The sequence below is a fragment of the Oryzias melastigma genome, linkage group LG9, assembly GCF_002922805.2.
Source record: "Oryzias melastigma strain HK-1 linkage group LG9, ASM292280v2, whole genome shotgun sequence".
Lineage (NCBI taxonomy): Eukaryota > Metazoa > Chordata > Actinopteri > Beloniformes > Adrianichthyidae > Oryzias > Oryzias melastigma.
The window spans coordinates 12,270,816-12,287,462 of record NC_050520.1 but is presented as its reverse complement, the minus strand read 5'-3'; the positions used below and the strand labels follow the sequence as shown (position 1 = coordinate 12,287,462).

At 38.5% G+C, this 16,647-nt stretch overlaps 2 protein-coding genes and 1 long non-coding RNA gene across 5 annotated transcripts in view; 1 reads left to right on the top strand and 2 right to left on the bottom strand.

The window, feature by feature from the left end:
* gtf2h2 (general transcription factor IIH, polypeptide 2) overlaps positions 1-1,128 on the bottom strand; it is an 8,796-nt gene extending 7,668 nt beyond the window's left edge. The window contains exon 1 of one of the 2 annotated variants that reach the window (XM_024260238.2): positions 983-1,128. Coding sequence is in view for 1 of the 2 variants with exons in the window: in XM_024260237.2 (XP_024116005.1) it covers positions 693-737 (45 nt within the window). In the remaining variant the exon portion in view is untranslated. Of the gene's footprint in view, positions 1-692; positions 954-982 lie in introns of those variants that run through there. The other variant, XM_024260237.2, reaches the window with a different exon arrangement.
* A 3,177-nt stretch (positions 1,129-4,305) lies between these two features.
* oclnb (occludin b) overlaps positions 4,306-16,647 on the bottom strand; it is a 20,804-nt gene continuing 8,462 nt past the window's right edge. For both annotated transcript variants that reach the window (XM_024260236.2, XM_024260235.2), the window contains exons 4-9: positions 14,778-14,936; positions 10,734-10,849; positions 6,334-6,438; positions 6,090-6,261; positions 4,786-4,827; positions 4,306-4,694 (exon numbers count right to left, since the gene is read on the bottom strand). In XM_024260236.2, coding sequence (XP_024116004.1) covers positions 4,596-4,694; positions 4,786-4,827; positions 6,090-6,261; positions 6,334-6,438; positions 10,734-10,849; positions 14,778-14,936 — 693 coding nt within the window. In that variant the 3' untranslated portion in view covers positions 4,306-4,595. The remainder of the gene's footprint in view (positions 4,695-4,785; positions 4,828-6,089; positions 6,262-6,333; positions 6,439-10,733; positions 10,850-14,777; positions 14,937-16,647) is intronic.
* Positions 4,777-13,449, top strand: LOC112137768. Its single transcript, XR_002917605.2, has 3 exons — positions 4,777-5,063; positions 12,547-12,699; positions 12,771-13,449. It is a non-coding gene; the product is annotated as an uncharacterized LOC112137768 (long non-coding RNA).

Sequence of the window (16,647 nt, the reverse complement as noted above, 5' to 3'; positions counted from 1 at the left end):
GGCTGGACGCTCCCTTAGAGATAGGGTGAGAAGCTCGGTCACCCGTAGAGAGCTCGGAGTAGAGCCGCTTCTCCTCCGCATCGAGAGAAGCCAGTTGAGGTGGGTCGGGCATCTGGTCCGGATGCTTCCTGGACGCCTCCCTGGTGAGGTGTTCTGGGCATGTCCCACTGGGCGGAGGCCCCGGGGAAGACCCAGGACACGCTGGAGAGACTATGTTTCTCGGCTGGCCTGGGAATGCCTCGGAGTCCCCCCAAAGGAGCTGGAGGAAGTGGCCGGGGAGAGGGAAGTCTGGGCATCTTTGCTTAGACTGCTGCCCCCGCAACCCGGTCCCGGATGAAGCGGAGGAAGATGGATGGATGGATGGACATATCCAGGAAAAGTTTTAATTCACATCATTGGTAATGCTGTTAATGTGTCATATATTTTCTTCTGGGAATAATTGTATTTTGAAGATGTCAAATGCAATTTCAGTCCAGCCAAAAAAACTTAAAAATAGGGATTCTTTGTTTGTGTATGGAGAAAATTGGGTATATGATGGCAGAGTTCTCCCGTTTTGGATGGTAGTATAGCTCCAAATGTAATATTCTATAAAGTGATAGAACCTGCTAATTTCATTATTGGATTAACCCAACGGTGCATGCTGAAAAAATGCTTAAGTACTGACACAAGAGAAGTGACAAACAAACACGCGCCTGCGCAGAAGAGTGTTGCTCTCCTCGATCCTCTTTAATAATCATCTTCAGGGCAGAACTTCTGCTGACCCAAATGCCCACACAGGTTCTGCAGAATTCTGCTGACTCGTCAGGTTCTGTAGTTGTTGGAACAGTTCTGCTCACCCGGTGAGCGGACACAGTTTCCCGCGGACCGTGTTTCGGTAAACCGGTCCGTCAGTCTCACGTGGTTCCGTCCATTACATCACGTCAGTACTTAACTGCAGAACACACTCAAAGGGACTAACACTGAGGAATAAAACCCGACCTACCTGCAGAAACAGTCAACCCGTCTGAAAAATTCTCACAGCTCTCGGAGCACGAACGCTCTGCTCCGGGTGGAAACATGAAGCGGAAATTAGAAAGTTCCGCTTCCGTTCTTTTCTCAAAAGATGCAGTTTTGACCAAAGTACTAAAACCGTGTATCTATTGTTTTTAACAAGTTCTTGTGTTATTTTTTCCTCATGATTGATGACATATATAAAGAAAATTAAGATTAAAATTATATTTTTGAGTATTTCTTCATTCAAATGTATCAGGCAAAAGAAAGCAGTTTGAAAGAAAGAAATTACTAAATACAAGAGTCTGGCTAAAGTCCTCTTGCACCATTCAGATACACCCACTTGTAGACCAACAGATCCATGAACGTCTTTGTTGTCCTCGTCTGATCTGGATCTAAACTACATCTGGATAGCTCTGATATCACTCACTGTTTTTCTTTCACCTGTCTGTAATGTTAGGTTGGGGGTGTGCGGGGCTGTAAGCTATGTGGACTTTGATGTAGAAACATAAGTTTTCTCCTCAGCACTACTATATTTGGAATAGTCTTTTTTCTGAAAAAATTGTTTGAAAAAAAGCATTTTTCATATAACACAAGTGATTAATCCACAAGGTAATCGAATGAGTTTCTCTCCACTTAATCTGAGTGTCTCACCTGCAGAGTTTGCATTCGCTATTGGAGCCATTCCAAGTGTTAAAGCTCTCCTTCAAAAACTCCATGTTCTCTCCCCAAAATAACAGAATCCTGGAAAAAATATGTTTTTCAGCTGGCAGAAAGAACCAAAACTCTGTTCACTGTTTCAAAAAGAGACAGCCCTCCATGTTATTTCTCACTGTAGTAGGTTTGGTTGTAGTATTCAATGGAGAAAAGTTTGGTCTCTGCCCAACAAATATTTTATTACTGATACAATTAAATAAATTTATTTTAAATGTATTCATAAATTTTACTCTATGTTTTTTTTATTTTATTATTATTATTATTATTTTTAACCAAATTTTAAAAAGATCTGGACATAAACTCCTCATTTTGCCATTCTTCACTAGAAACTGTGCCTCATCCTTTTTGGTATTTCACTTTCACTCAAGCCTTTTTGGAAAGATTTGACTTGTTTTATAACAATCCACTTATGCAAAGACTTTAAATTATTCTAAACACATTTTTTTAAATGTTTTTTTTGTTCAAGAGAAATTAAATACAGAAAAAATGTACAGAGTTAACCAACTTATAATTATGGCTAAAATGTTAATATGCTTGCAAACAACCTGTGTTTTATGTGTTGCAGAAAGAAATGACTGTATATAAATGGTATTGAATCTTGCATTTACAAAAAGCTGTTAGAACAGTTGAAGCATGGTCGCATTTGAAACTTAAGCAGAATCATTATTATTTTTTTTTATCTGATTTATTTTGCAGTTATTGAGGCTTCATTTTTTTTGTTGATTTTCCTGGTAATTGTGAAAATGATGTTATGTGTCATTGTTTCCGTGTGCAATATTTGTCAACAAAGTAAAATGAAGAGGGTCTGTAAGCTAGTTTTAGGAACATTAAAAAGATAGATAATATTTCTATTAATTATAATTAATTGCATGTATACAGTATATACATATTTATATTAGCGAATTTATATAATCCACCCCGGCTCATCCTTAACATTTCCTTTACATGTGTTATCATTTCCGGTTCGTAACTTAAGATCAGATAATTATATCTTTCCAACTTAGATTCAGGTTAGTAAAAATCCTGAAGTAACAATAAATCACATGATTATGTAAATAGATATAACACTGTTTCAGATTTTGTCACTGTATATGCAGATCTTTTATCAAAATTCAGACAAAATACGATGATTATTTTTCATTAGAAAAAAAAATCATTCATATAAATCAAGTATCAAACATCAACAAAAATATACATGTAAGCAGATCATTTTCCTTTGGAAGTCATTAATGTAAAGCAAGTATCATGGGAATGTTTGATGATTTTTTCTTAATTTATAATTTTTTTTAATACAAAAAAAATAATTAAAATAAATGAGGTAACAATAAAAAAATTTACAAATCATTTTCATTAGATTTATTATATGTATATATAAATATATATATATATATAATAAATCAAAGACAAATTGATACTTGGAGCTGCTGTTGTTCTTAGAGAAACTTTATGAACAATGGAATCACATTGTTTTTTTTTTATTTTAATCAAAAACACAGAAATTTGATCACACGTGCAAAACTATCTACGGTAAGAGGGCGCTGCTGTGATATATTTGATTATAAAGGTTTATTTTTGACACAAATATAAAAACAAAATACATTTATATGCATACAGTCACCATGACAATAATACAAAATAGACTTTTGGTTCATTAAATTTGTTTAAAAGAAAAAGAAAGGAGTCCAATCTGTGAGAATGTCTCACTCATTCATCTTTCCTACAAGATTCTGTTCTTATATGCAACACACCCTTTCTTTAATATTTTAGAAACATTATTATGGTCATCATCATCACCCAAAATAGGATCAATACAAGAGCAAAAACAACAAAATTAGTTCAAAATGAATGTTTGGATGAAAGATTTTGTAGCAACAACATTTTTAACCTGATTTAAGGATCTTTGTAGGCCTTTAGAAATTGAATTGAATTTTGTTCATGAGTAAAGCACCACTCAAGGCCCACATAGGAGTCATTTAATTGTGTGCTGATCCATATTATTCCTAAAAACTCCCAGAAGACTCTAAAACGCCACAGTTTGCATCTGTTGGCCTGTTATCCCTTTTTATGAAATACAAAATACGTCATCCTGCATCACATCATCCCCATCTGAAGCCGTTTTGATGACCTCAACGGCAAATCATTTTTATTCCCTTTTTACATTTGTGTCCCGCTTCTTCTGTACTTTATAAAATGATGTCATAAAAATACACCTTTACTTTGTGGTTTTTGGTATTTTGTTTATCTTTGATGTATTTCCGACTTTGAAGTTTGTAGTTTTGCTCAGCCATTTCAGAAACTTGAATTGAACAAATGTAATTTATAGATGAAGAGTATTTGACCTGGTCTCTATCTCTATGTTGGACCACTCACCTGTCCAGGTGAAGCTCCGCCCCCGGTCTGGCCATAAAGGCATTGATGTTCTCACGAGTCTAAACTAAGAAACTTCAGGGATGAGCTCAGGATTGTTGAAAATTGAAAAATCCTCCTCAATCATGTAATGTGTGGGACAGAAACAGGAAGAGTGCTGGGGTCATGAGAAGATCGAACTTCCTGTCCCGTCTTTGATGGGATTGTTCCAGGAAAAGTGAGCAGAGAAGCTGCAGAGATCAGTTTTAATTTTTCCTGAGTGAAATCGTCATTTACAGCATTTACAACAGTTGAAACAAGCTTCCTGCAGGTGTGGGACAAAGCAGCCACAGAAGTTCACGTTACATCAACAGCCCTCTCTGGGCTTGAAAAAGAAACTTTGATATAAAAAACAAAATCTACATTAAAAGTCACTTAAAAGGAACGCTTATATAGTGGAATAAAAAGCAATATTTCATGTCAGATGTTCATCTCTCCTCAGGAGATCCACCTGAAGACCTGAAACACTCGTGTCGTGCTGCTCAGGGCCGGGAGTCGTACTCGCCGATCTGCTTCTTGATGTGGGACAGTTTGGAGCGCAAGAACCTGCAGCGCTTTTTCTTCATCTGGTACTGGGGGGTCTGCAGAGGAGGAGGAGGAGGAGGTCTCATGGTGAGCAAAAACATTAAAAATGAAGATGAACTGAAGCCTTCACCTGCTCATCCGTCTTACCTTCTTCAGGTTCCGTAGTCTGGTGTGTTCACTCATGGCATCCTGGAAGCAGAAGAAAGCATCATGATGAACACAGACAACACCAGGAGGCGCCGTCATCCTGAGAGGGAGCCATGAAGATGAGCTCCTCAGCACCTCCTCACCTGAGAGGAGCTCACACAGTGTGAAAGAAGGGATGCTAAACCGATTACAAGCTTACAGAAATATAATGCGCCATTTAAAAATACCTAACACACATATATCAAAGTCAAGGCCCGGGGCCGGACCCGGCCCTCTAGGTAATTCTCTCCTCCCCTCCAGATCATTTTATTTATTGTTATTAATGACCTGATGTTATCTGGCGCTTATTTCTAACTTTTATAATTTTGACAAAATATATTTTTATGGAGAGTAAAATATTGAAAGTTATTTAAGGTTTAAGTTGATTTATTCTGGAATAATATTCCTGCCTTTTCATCATTCATAATTCTATTAAAAAGCTATGGTTTTAAAGTTTTAAAAATTGGCATTCTGCTAGCTTTTTGGATTATTTTGGCATTTAATAAGACTTTGGCCATTTGGAGTTTAGCTAATATTTAGCTATAATATAGAGACAGGCTAGATGTTTTGGCTAATTAAGGCTTTTAAAAAAGTTTTTTAGGCTATTTTGAAGTTTACCTATTTTTTCAGCTACATGCTAGCTGTTTTAGCTTACCTAAGTTTTATATTTTTTAGTTTTTAGGCTAATTTGAAATATAGCTAATATTTTAGCTGGCAATTTGCTTCAGGATCTTCAGCTATCAGCTTCAGTAATTTCAGCTATCAGCTTTAGCGTTTTTAGCTTTCAATTTCAACATCTTCTATTATCACTAGCATTATCTCAGGCAATGCTATATATCTAAATCTTAAATATGTTAAATAGGAATCTGATACATTCTTCTTAACATGTTTTTTCTAACTTAGGTCTTTTTTTAAGACATTTTTTTTCTTTATTGCAAGTTCTAAACTAACCAATCAGATGCCTCGGTAAAAGCCTGTGTTGCCCGCTGGCCCCGCCTCCAACATGATATTGATGGCTTCTCCCATGCTCGCTTTCAGTGGGAGGGGTTGGCCTTTAAACAAGCCAGACTGAGCTCACTCACAATTGGTGACAGTAGTTCCTCTAAAAACATCTCTCAGACCGACTCGGACTAATCGGTGTTGAGGGGCAAGCGCTTACAATATGGCGTTAGAAGTACCAGGAAGTGACGTCTCTGGCCCGATTTAAGGACCTCAATGCTTGTTATGTCCAGTTCTGACTGGAGAGGACTGACTCTGACCCTCACCAGAAACTGAGGGCTGTTCTCGGGGAGCCGGTCCAGTTCTCTGTCCAGGTCTGCCAGGTCCCTGTTGATTTCCTCCAGTTCGGCCTGCAAGTTCTTGTACTCCAGATGGTCCTGGTCAAACTCCCGCTTGTAGGTCAGGCGCTCCTGCTCATCCAGAATCTTTGGAAACAATCTGCAGAGGGACAGAACTCGTGAAGATAGCTCATGTCCTGCCTGAAGGTCCAGACTGAGAACCAGAACTCACACACTAAAGTCCTCTTCTTCCAGCTCATCTCCAGAATCCATTCCAGGGTCGTAGTCCTTAAACCGGGACTTCAGCCCCCCCACAGAGCTGCTGATGTCCGAGTCCCTGCAAACACAAGTGATACAGTTCATGTTTCATGACAGATGGTCAGATAGGTCCTGTGAAGAGATGACAGGAACCTTCAGAACAAGGATGTGCTTCTGGGTCAGAACCTGTTCAGATGAAGCAGACACACAGACTGGTTGTAGAGCTGAACCCTGAAGATCAAAAAATGCTGTTTGTGGACTAAAACTCCACCAAAGAGCATCGCTGGGAACCAAAGAGACCACGTGAAAGAGGACCAGGTCCATTACCTGGTTCCTAATCTTTGGTTTGGAGCTGATTTAACCTTTGAGGATGCTAACTGGGTTCAGAGCTCCATCTTCATCCTGACCGGAGTTCTTAATGGATCCAGTACAGGATTTATCATCTTCACTGGTGTCCGTGGCAGACATAAAATCCTGTCCACATTTGTCATGTGGGGATCACACGTCAACGTAAGGGTGGGGTCATCTGGACCCAATAAGAGGGAACGAGGGTTAACACCAGAGCTTTAGCTCCAGTGTCAACATTCTTTTGACTACTGCAACTCTTCAACCATTTACGGAATTAATGTAATTCCAGCAGATTCTGAAGTGGAGTAAAGCGACTTGACGCTGATATCCAACACTTTACTGTAGTTGTGTCTTGGATATGAACAGCTGATTTTCTCCGCATCACAATCAGCTGTTTCATGTTTATCACACAAAGGGGCCAAAATCCAAAAGAGACCTTAGGTCGCGGGCCGAACAGGATAAACTTTTATTGAACACTAAAACTACATTTTTAAAACTTTAACATAATTATGAACTAGATATATAGCATTAGCTGAGATAACACTAGTGTGAATGCTGTAAGGCCACTCAAGATGCTAGTGCTGAAAGATGCTGAAATTGGTAGCTAAAAACACTGAAGCTGATAGATGAAATCATTTAAGCTAGTGGCTGAAAACGCTGAAACTGATAGCCAGCTAAAACATTAGCTAAATTCCTAATTACCCCCCCCCCCAAAAAAATAAAAAAAAAAAAACAATGGTTAGCCAAAACAGCTAGGATGTAGCTAAAAAAAATGGCTAAACTTCAAAATATCCTATAAATGGAAAAAACCTAAATGAGCCAAAACAGCTAGCATGTAGCAGAAATATTAGCCAAACTCCAAAATAGCCTAAAAAAATCTTAGTAAATGAAAAAAATAGTTCAAAAAGCTATCTGAATGCCCATTTTTTTAATTTTAAAACTGTACATTTTAACATAAATAGGAATAATTAAAAGGCAGGAATATTATTCCAGAATAAATCAACTTAAACCTTAAATAACTTTCAATATTTTACTCTCCATAAAAATATATTTTGTCAAAATTATACAAGTTAGAAATAAGCACAAGATAACATCGCGGCATTAATAACAATAAAATAAAATGATGTGGAGGGCCGAATCTGGCCCGCGGGCCTCGACTTTGACACGTTCCATACCGAGTATAGACAGAACTTGATCAGGCTTTTCAAAAACTCAGAGGACAATAACATTATCAACAAAATTCTAAATCCAGGAGATGTGAGCTCATGTATTTAAAGACTCATAAAATGAAAGTAGCTCCTCTGAGACCATCTATGAGCAGCATAGACTCAGTCATCTACAGTGCGGTCAAACGCATCACAACCCTCTTATCTCTGTTGGTAGACAACAATCCGCCAAATCCACAACACCCTGGACTCTGTCAGCAAACACTTCAGGAGCCGGATGATGCAACGTCTCCTTCAATGTGACATCTCTGTCAGCTGTATTCCCAACATGGACATTATGAAGGAACGACCAGACCAAGACCCAACCCTGTGGGACCAGAACACATGTGGGATCTACTATCAGTCTGCTTCAACGTCACCTGTTCCCAGTTTAAGAGGAAATTCTACAGACGAAACCTCAGTAGTCTCATGGGATCACGGTAATGACCGATCTGTGTGTGGAAGAAAACAACGTCCTTCCCTGGAGTTGCTCCCTCGCACTGCTGATACGTGGATGTCATAAGAATTCACTGACAGGATCAATGCAGTGGACATCCATTTTACTCATCATGAACTGCTCACCCTATACAGTGATCTGAACACTAGCATTCTAGCACTAGCATTCTCGCACCGCTAAAAGCCATTGCTACAAACTCAGAAAGAACCAACAAAGAACAGACCCTTGTGAAGACACGGCAATGAAAGCCAAGAAAAAGAGAACTCGATGGACTGAGAAAAGACATGGAGCAACAGTTATCCATTGTGCAGGTGTGTTTCAGAAAATTAGCAAGATTTTCCAACCACATCCCAGTTAACCTCAAACCCAGCAATGCAAACTGGTCCAGCCCAAGAACAAAACACAGAGAAGAAGCAGAGGAATGCTGCCCATCCAGCAAAGTCTGAAATCCCTTAATCTGAACATGGAAAAACTAGAGAAACCACTTCAACTCAGTCCAGATCATCCCAGGAAGGACAGATTATCATGTTTCTATGCTAATAATCTACATGTGACCAACCCCACACGCCCTACCCAATGATTGAACTATAACAATCATGACTCTAGAAAAGTTGCATTACCTGCGATAATGCTAGTGTGAATGTTTTTGATGAAAGATGTCACTGAAGAAGCTTGTTGCTGAAAATGGTGATGCAGTTTACTTTATTTGTAGAAAGTATTTGATGAAAATGCAAAAACTATTTGGAAAATGTTACATTTGCTGAAAGACTAGAAATTCCATTAAATAACTATGAAAGAGCGCTGAAGTTGACCTAAATTTAAAAAACATTTGTAGTAAATTGCTTAAAAATCCCTAATACATGCCAATTTTGCAAAAATATTTAGTGTGCTGCTTAAATATGAGCTAAGCCAGAGTTTTTCAACCAGTGTGTCATAAGATATGGTCTGTGGTGCCGCGGAAAAATCACACATTTTCACATACCTAAAACATTTACCATTAGGGTATCAGCTCTGTGAAACCGGCCCTGATTTAACACTGGATAGTTTGGAATATGCAAGATAAATGATAAATAATTGGAATGATGTTACCGCAATCCAGCCGCAAAACTAGCCGCTAGCTCTGCTTTTAGAAAAGTCCGGTCCCCTTCTACTGTCTCCACCGATCATTGTTGGAGGCTTGATCACATGTCATCAGTTGGACCAATCAGAAGAGGTTAACGTCCTCACTTTCTTGTTCTGATTCGGCTCATGAAGTCTCTCATTTCCAACTAAAATAACAGCTAAAGTTCGTGTTAAGTGCTGTAGCTTCCAGCGGGATCCGATGTCAGACAGTTTAAAAAGTGAACAAAAGAATGAACACCCCCCATGATGCACTGGGTTAAAGTGACAGCACCTCTGCAATGACTCTCTTTCTGCTTCAATTATTTAAAAAAATGCACAGATTGTGGAGGGACTGTACATCGATACAGACTAAACATTATTACCTTTTTGGATGCTAGTGTGCTGTGGGATTTTTTTAAAGGAAGAAGTGTATCTTGGCTCAGTAAAGGTTGAAAACCACTCAGCTAAGCTAAATTAGCCCCAAATAACTTAGTAGATGCCAAATCAGCCAACAAAAAAAGCTAGCTTGTTGCTTAAATACCAGCTAAAGTCCAAAATAGCCCAACCTTCCTCAGTAAACTAAATAAGTCAAAATGTTGGCCTGTTGATAAAATTGAAGCTAAACTCTAAATTAGCCTTAAAAAACCTAAATAGATAACTAATTAGCCAAAACTTTGGCATGTTGCTAAAATATTACCTAAACTTCAAATTAACATTAAAAAACCCTCAGTAGAGGTCAAATTAGCCAAAAAAGCTAAAACTAGCTAAACTCCAAAATAGCCTTAAATTCCTAAGTAAAATAAATTAGTCAAAAACGTTAGCCTATTGCTAAAATAGAAGTTTTACTCTAAATTATCCTAAAAAAAACTCCACTAGTTAACAAATTAGCCCAAAACGTTAGCATGTTGCTAAAATATTAGGTGAATCCAATTTTTTAGAAAATGAATATAACAGATGATAACATGGCTCATGGTTATATTTAAAGTCTTGTTGCTAATCTACTTACATTTTTTGACATTTGAAGACTTTCATTCATTTCCTTTGGGGCATATTTTGCTCAATATTTAAAAACTATAAAGTTTATGAATACCGAAAATACAAGCAGTAAAGTCCTGAACAAGCTGAAAGTTTTGATGCATTGTTGAAATCTCTGAAAGCGTGATGGAGTTTTTACGTGCCGGAAAACGTACGGAAAGGAGCAGAAGAATCATCACTATAGTGTGAATGATCACTAAACATTTACACAACAAGAACAGATCTTACCCAGGCAGGTACAGAGGTTTAGTGTGGTCCATCTGATAGGGGCGGTCTCTGAAACCCCCAACCCGGTCATTGGGGGCATCGACTAGCACTTGTGGACCCTCAGACACGTTGTTGATCTACAAGAGAACATAGAAAGTTTATTGAAGTTTATTCAAACTTTTTATTTTGCTGATTGATTTTGAATGTCTGTATGAGGGTCAGGTTCAGCCCTTTTTACTGCTACTTTGGTACAGCGGAAGAATCCTGCATGACGGTTACTGGAGACTCTACGGTGATAAGTGTAATGACATATTGTTGAGAAAACAGAGTGAGAACAAAGTGGATCACATTTAAAGTTGTTTAAATAAGCCATCCCACCACATTTTAAGGAGTTGCTGTTGCATTGATGCTCCGCGTTCGGTCTTGGAGCGGACTGTATTCGGACTGAGGAATTTCAGAGCAAACCGAAGCGCAGTCCAATTAGAAACGAACAAAGACCACCTCAAAAGATGGTCATTTCAAGTTTCGTGTATTCAGACTGAAACTTTGATCTGGATTTTCGGGGGAAACAAACTCTGGTTCAGTTTAAATGGACTAAATGTGTCTGAATAACAAGAATAATCTCATCATTAGCTAGAGTTTGGAAAGATTCCAGCTCTTGTCCAATCAGCTCTCAGCCTGCTGACCCCTCCCTCAGCCTAACACATCTCCAAAAAAGGTTAAATAGGTCAATAGAACTATAGCACGTGTCAAAGTCAGGGCCTGGGGGCTTCGGCATCTTCATCTTTCAGCTTCAGCGTTTTTATCCATCAATTTCAGCACCTTTAGCTATCAGCACTAACATCTTCAGCGGCCAAATTCAGTTTACAGCATTCACACTAGTATTATTGTAGGTAATGCTATATGTCTGGTTCATAATTATGTTAAAAAGTTATAAGTTATGGTTCTAAAGTTTTTGTGTTCAATAAATGTTTATCCTGTTCGTCCCACGACCTAAGTTGTGTTTTGGATTTTGGTCCCCTTAGCGATTGAGTTCGACACCCCTGCACTATAGTATTCTACCTTCTTAGGCCCAAAGTGCTTCACAGTCCCTTTCACCCACATTCAAACACTGATCTGCTGCTGAACACTGGTACCAACTTATAACCACCAGGGGTAATGTGGGGCTCAGTGTCTTTTACCCAAGTACACTTTGACACATAGGAGGCAAGGCAGGAATCAAACCTGAGATCAGGTCAGAGGTCGACCGCTCTACCTCTGCACCACACCCTCCTCACATCCTGTGAGGTGGAACACCCTCCACACTGGACCTGCAACAGCCGAAGATCAGATACTTCCAGACCTAACCCCCCATTTCATGACCTTCATGACCTTCCAGTGGTGTCCAGTGCTGATCCTTCAGGGTCCTACGTCCTCACTGTTGTAACACACCTGCTCCAGGTTATAAACAGCGCCCTCCGCTGGAGGAAGTCTGTCCTTCTGGACTCTGATCAATCTTTCAGGCAAAGACAATTTTTTTTTTTACTTTATAGCCAAACATCAGCGGTAAAGTCAGAAAGCTCCTTTCTTCAACTACACTCACAAAAGTCTACATGTGTGTAAAGTGTACACATAGCAACAAGAGATGAATAAAACATGATTATGTAACATAAGACAACCCACTCAACTAAAAGCTTTTCTAAATAAATAAGTTGTTTTCCAAAGACACAGACTCAGTCGGTTGGAGGAGATTCTACAGACGGTCTATTTATCCTTGAAACTGCAGCATCATCTGCATATTCAAAGCACCAACGTGTCAGACACACAGAGGCCCACAGTTTCTCTCTTCCTGCAGGTTTGCTTCACTGTAAACAACCCTGACACTGGACAGACGGGTTCTTCTGCTTCCTCCTGCATGGCAGAATACCGCAAATACCACTGGATGACAACAGAGGGTCTGCGCCAGTCCGAGCGGAGGAGCTTTTGGGTGAAGGTCATCCAGGAGCTGGTATGAGTCTGACCGAAGAGCTTCAGACTTAAAGAGTGTCAGGTTCACTCCCGCCCCCATTTACCCCACAGCAGCAGGAAGAAACCCAGAGAAGATGAATGACCACGCCCTGAAACTGCAAACGAAACCATCCAACCTGCTTCACGCCTCATCTGCTGCGCGTGTACGTGAAGACACACAAGCATGCGCGTGCGTGCGCACAGCTCCTTTGTCTGCAGGAACACTGCTTCTGAGAAACTCATCTGCATTATTCTCCACTCCATGACGTTCCCAACTTAAGTCCAATAGCTCATTCCCGGGAGTTTCCCCAAAAATATATATATTTTTAAAAAAGGAGGATGTTTTGTTTATCCCTGTTGTCTTCTTGTCTTTTTCCTTTTTAAGAATATTAGTGATTTGTTTCCGTGATTCTTACTTAAGTAGTTAAACTGAATTGTTGTGTGTACCGACTGTTCATGACCCGTTTACTCTCACTAACCTTTTGTCAGATCAGGGCGTATTCAAACGCTCCGTACCATTCTGAAATTAGCCCGACCTGACAGACTCCACTACTTCAACAACAAAGAAACTGCAGATGGTTTCAGCTTTGCCACAGTTTTGCATGCCCCCAGCCTCTGCTGGGTGGGATCTTTTCTTGCTTTTCCACCGAGTGATGGATTCATCGTCTACGACCCAAATGTTTAGAAGTTCTCCAGCCTTTTTAACGATTTGATTTTTGCAGCATGATAAAGAAACTGATGAACACATCGTTATTTTTTATCTTTTTGCATAAATCACTAACAGTATTTAAATCAATGCTGGTTATGTCTGTACAACAGAAAACTAACACAAAACTATTCATTTTTTAAATCTATTTTTGTATTTTACAATTGTTTTGTATTTATTAATAAAATTATATAGATACATAAATAAAACTTAATATTTGTTTGGATGGATAGATAGATATACTTTAATGATCCCAGAAAGAAATGATTGGATCTGTGGAAACCCCATACAAGATAAAGGATAGAATACATAAAAACATCCAAAAGCGGTTAAGCTTTAGAAATATATAATAATAAATGAGTCTAAAATTGATAAAAGTTCACTAAAAATATGCATCACTATATAAAAAGTCACGATAAGTATTTGAACATAAAACACATAGTGGTTTATACTCGTCCAACAGTGGAGTTATGGAGTCTGACGGACCTCAGAACAAAAGATATGAAGTAACTGGGGCTTCCACAAACGATCATTTTATTAGTCGACTAATCGTCAATTATTTTTTCAGATTAATCGACTAATCGGTTCATGTGCAAACTGGATGTAAAGCATAAATCTTAACCATCATTAGCTTTAAACTAACTAAAAATAACGACAATTAAGATGATAGTTTAGTAAAGTTTTAATGAATCGTTCAGCTTCCGTCCTTCATTAGTTTCTGGGATAAAAACAAGATTAAATCAAATGAGAGAGATCAGGGATATACTTTCCATCAAACTCATTTTGACAGGTGCCCCGCCCCTCAAGATGACAATTTCATATCAATTTTTTATATAAAGGGTATATAGGGTCAAAGGTCACCTATCAAAATGAGTTTGATGGAAAGTATATTCCTGATTTCTCTAATGAGGTCGACATCTGAAACAAGGAACTATTTTTCACTAAGGATAAAGTTTTGGTCTCGCTGACTCAAATAGTGAAAAAAGTTCATTTTTTGGTGCTGAACACTCACAACTTTGTTCAACTTTACTACACTCTGACTCCATATAATATAAAGTAACGACTAATCAACTATTAAATAGTCGACTAGTCATCGATTAGTCGACTAATCGTGGCAGCTCTAGAGGTTTTTTTAGAATAATGACTTGACAAATCATTTTTTTAATTGAATTGCATGAAGTCAAAAACCAGATCAATTATAAACTTAAAAGTGAATTAATTCAGTAACGTGGTAATGATCTCCAGCCTTCTGCACAGACGTGCACAGTCCTAAACACTGACCTAAACATGGTGGCTGAAATACATTGAAGCTCCATTAACATCCAGGAAGAATTGTTTTTTTTGTTTGTTTTTTGCATTTGTCTGACACTCACCCACTCTCCAATGCTGTGATGGAAACCAGTCTTCTTCGGCTCCTCCCAGAGAACTCGGTCTATGCCCCAGTACCGGATCTGGGCGCGAGTCCGAACAGCAAACACCAGTAGAATGATGAGGCCGATGAAGATCAGGAAGCCCAGGACGATGGCTACAGCCTAAAACGACAGGGAAAGAAAAAAAAATGATTAAATTACACCCAACCTACAAGAAACACCAGCCAACCCCCCCCAACACACACACACACACCTTACAGGAGAAGGAGACACAATCTACATCTTACAGATCTTACAGGTTTTTGCTTCCACCTTTTGAACTCTGCTTTAATCCAGATTATTGCTTTTTTTTCTTTGTAGAAATTAACTATGGACACTACTGGAACTGTAAAATATCATTCTAGAACAGGGGTGGCACAAAGGGTTCTAAAATTTGACAGAAGGGCCAGACCAGAAGCAAATCCATGACAAAATGTTGGTAATCCACCTCAAACAACAAAGAAATAACATGAAATCCGGATGAAAGTCTGCTTAAATTTCATTGTGTTTTAAAAGAGAACATTTCAGAGTTTGTATTTCAGAAACTGAGGCTTTGGTTCTCATGTTGGTTCTAATTGCATCAATGCTCCAAAGGGAAAATGAAAATGACTGAAATGCTGCTTTCATGTGGTGTTGGAATAATCGAAAAAAATGAATGTCCACATTTGAACACACACCTAAATGTTAAAAAAAAAAATCTAACGCCACATGAATGCAGAAAATACTCTCTGCAACTAAACAAAGGTCACTGCAGGGCACCCTCTATGACACGTCAAAGCCCGGGGTAATTCTATCCGGCCCTCCAGATCATTTTATTTTATTGTTATTAATGGCCTGACAAAATATATTTTTATGGAGGGCAAAATACTGAAAATTATTTAAGGTTTAAGTTGATTTATTCAGGAATTATATTCCTGCCTTTTTATGTTATTCATAATTATGTAAAAACTTTACGGTTTTAAAGTTTGAAAAATTTGCAAATGTTCACTTTTTGGACTATTTGGGCATTTAGCAAGATTTTTTAGGCTATTTCTGAGTTTAGCTAATTTTCCAGCTACATGGTGGCTGTTTTGGCTAACCAGGGTTTTCTAGTTAGTTTTTTATTCTAATTTAGCATATAGCTGATATTTTAGCTTTGGTGATTTTAGCCATCAACTTCAGCATTCTCTGTAGTCTCTTTAGTAATTCTCCAGTTGTTCCATGTATCCTCCATGATTACTGTGGCAGTCTTGTGAAAATTCTCCAGGATTTCTCCAGCTATATTTTACAGTTACTCAGGATATACTACAAGATTACTTCTAATAACAAAGTTTTTGTAGTCTTCTTGGGGCTTTTCTTGTAGTTTTTCATATAAATTGTAGTTTTTCACAGGTTTACTTTAGTTAACTACCAGAGTTCTTTATTTTTCCACAGATGTTACTTCAAACTGAATTACTCCAGTTATAATTTTTTCAGTGTAAGCTAAACTTCTGTTGGTGTAAATCTGCAGTGCTTTGCTGCACATTTGCTCCAGAACATGTTTTGCCCTGTGGAGATTAAAGTGTTGGAGGGCAGCAAAGGGAGCATTCTTGTATGTACTGGTACTGATGTCTTGGGGGATGGGGGTGGGTTAGACTGGTCCACCGTGGAAACTGATTTTTATAGTGTTCAATAAATGTTTATCCTGTTCGGCCCACAAACAGGATTTTGGGCCTTTGTCCAATTGAGTTTGACACCCTTGATCTATGGGGACATACGAGAGAAGAGAACATTTATAAAGATTATAAATATAATTTAATTCAGTTGGGAGGCCAGATTGAATAGTTTATCGGGCCGTAGTTTCCCCATCCCTGTT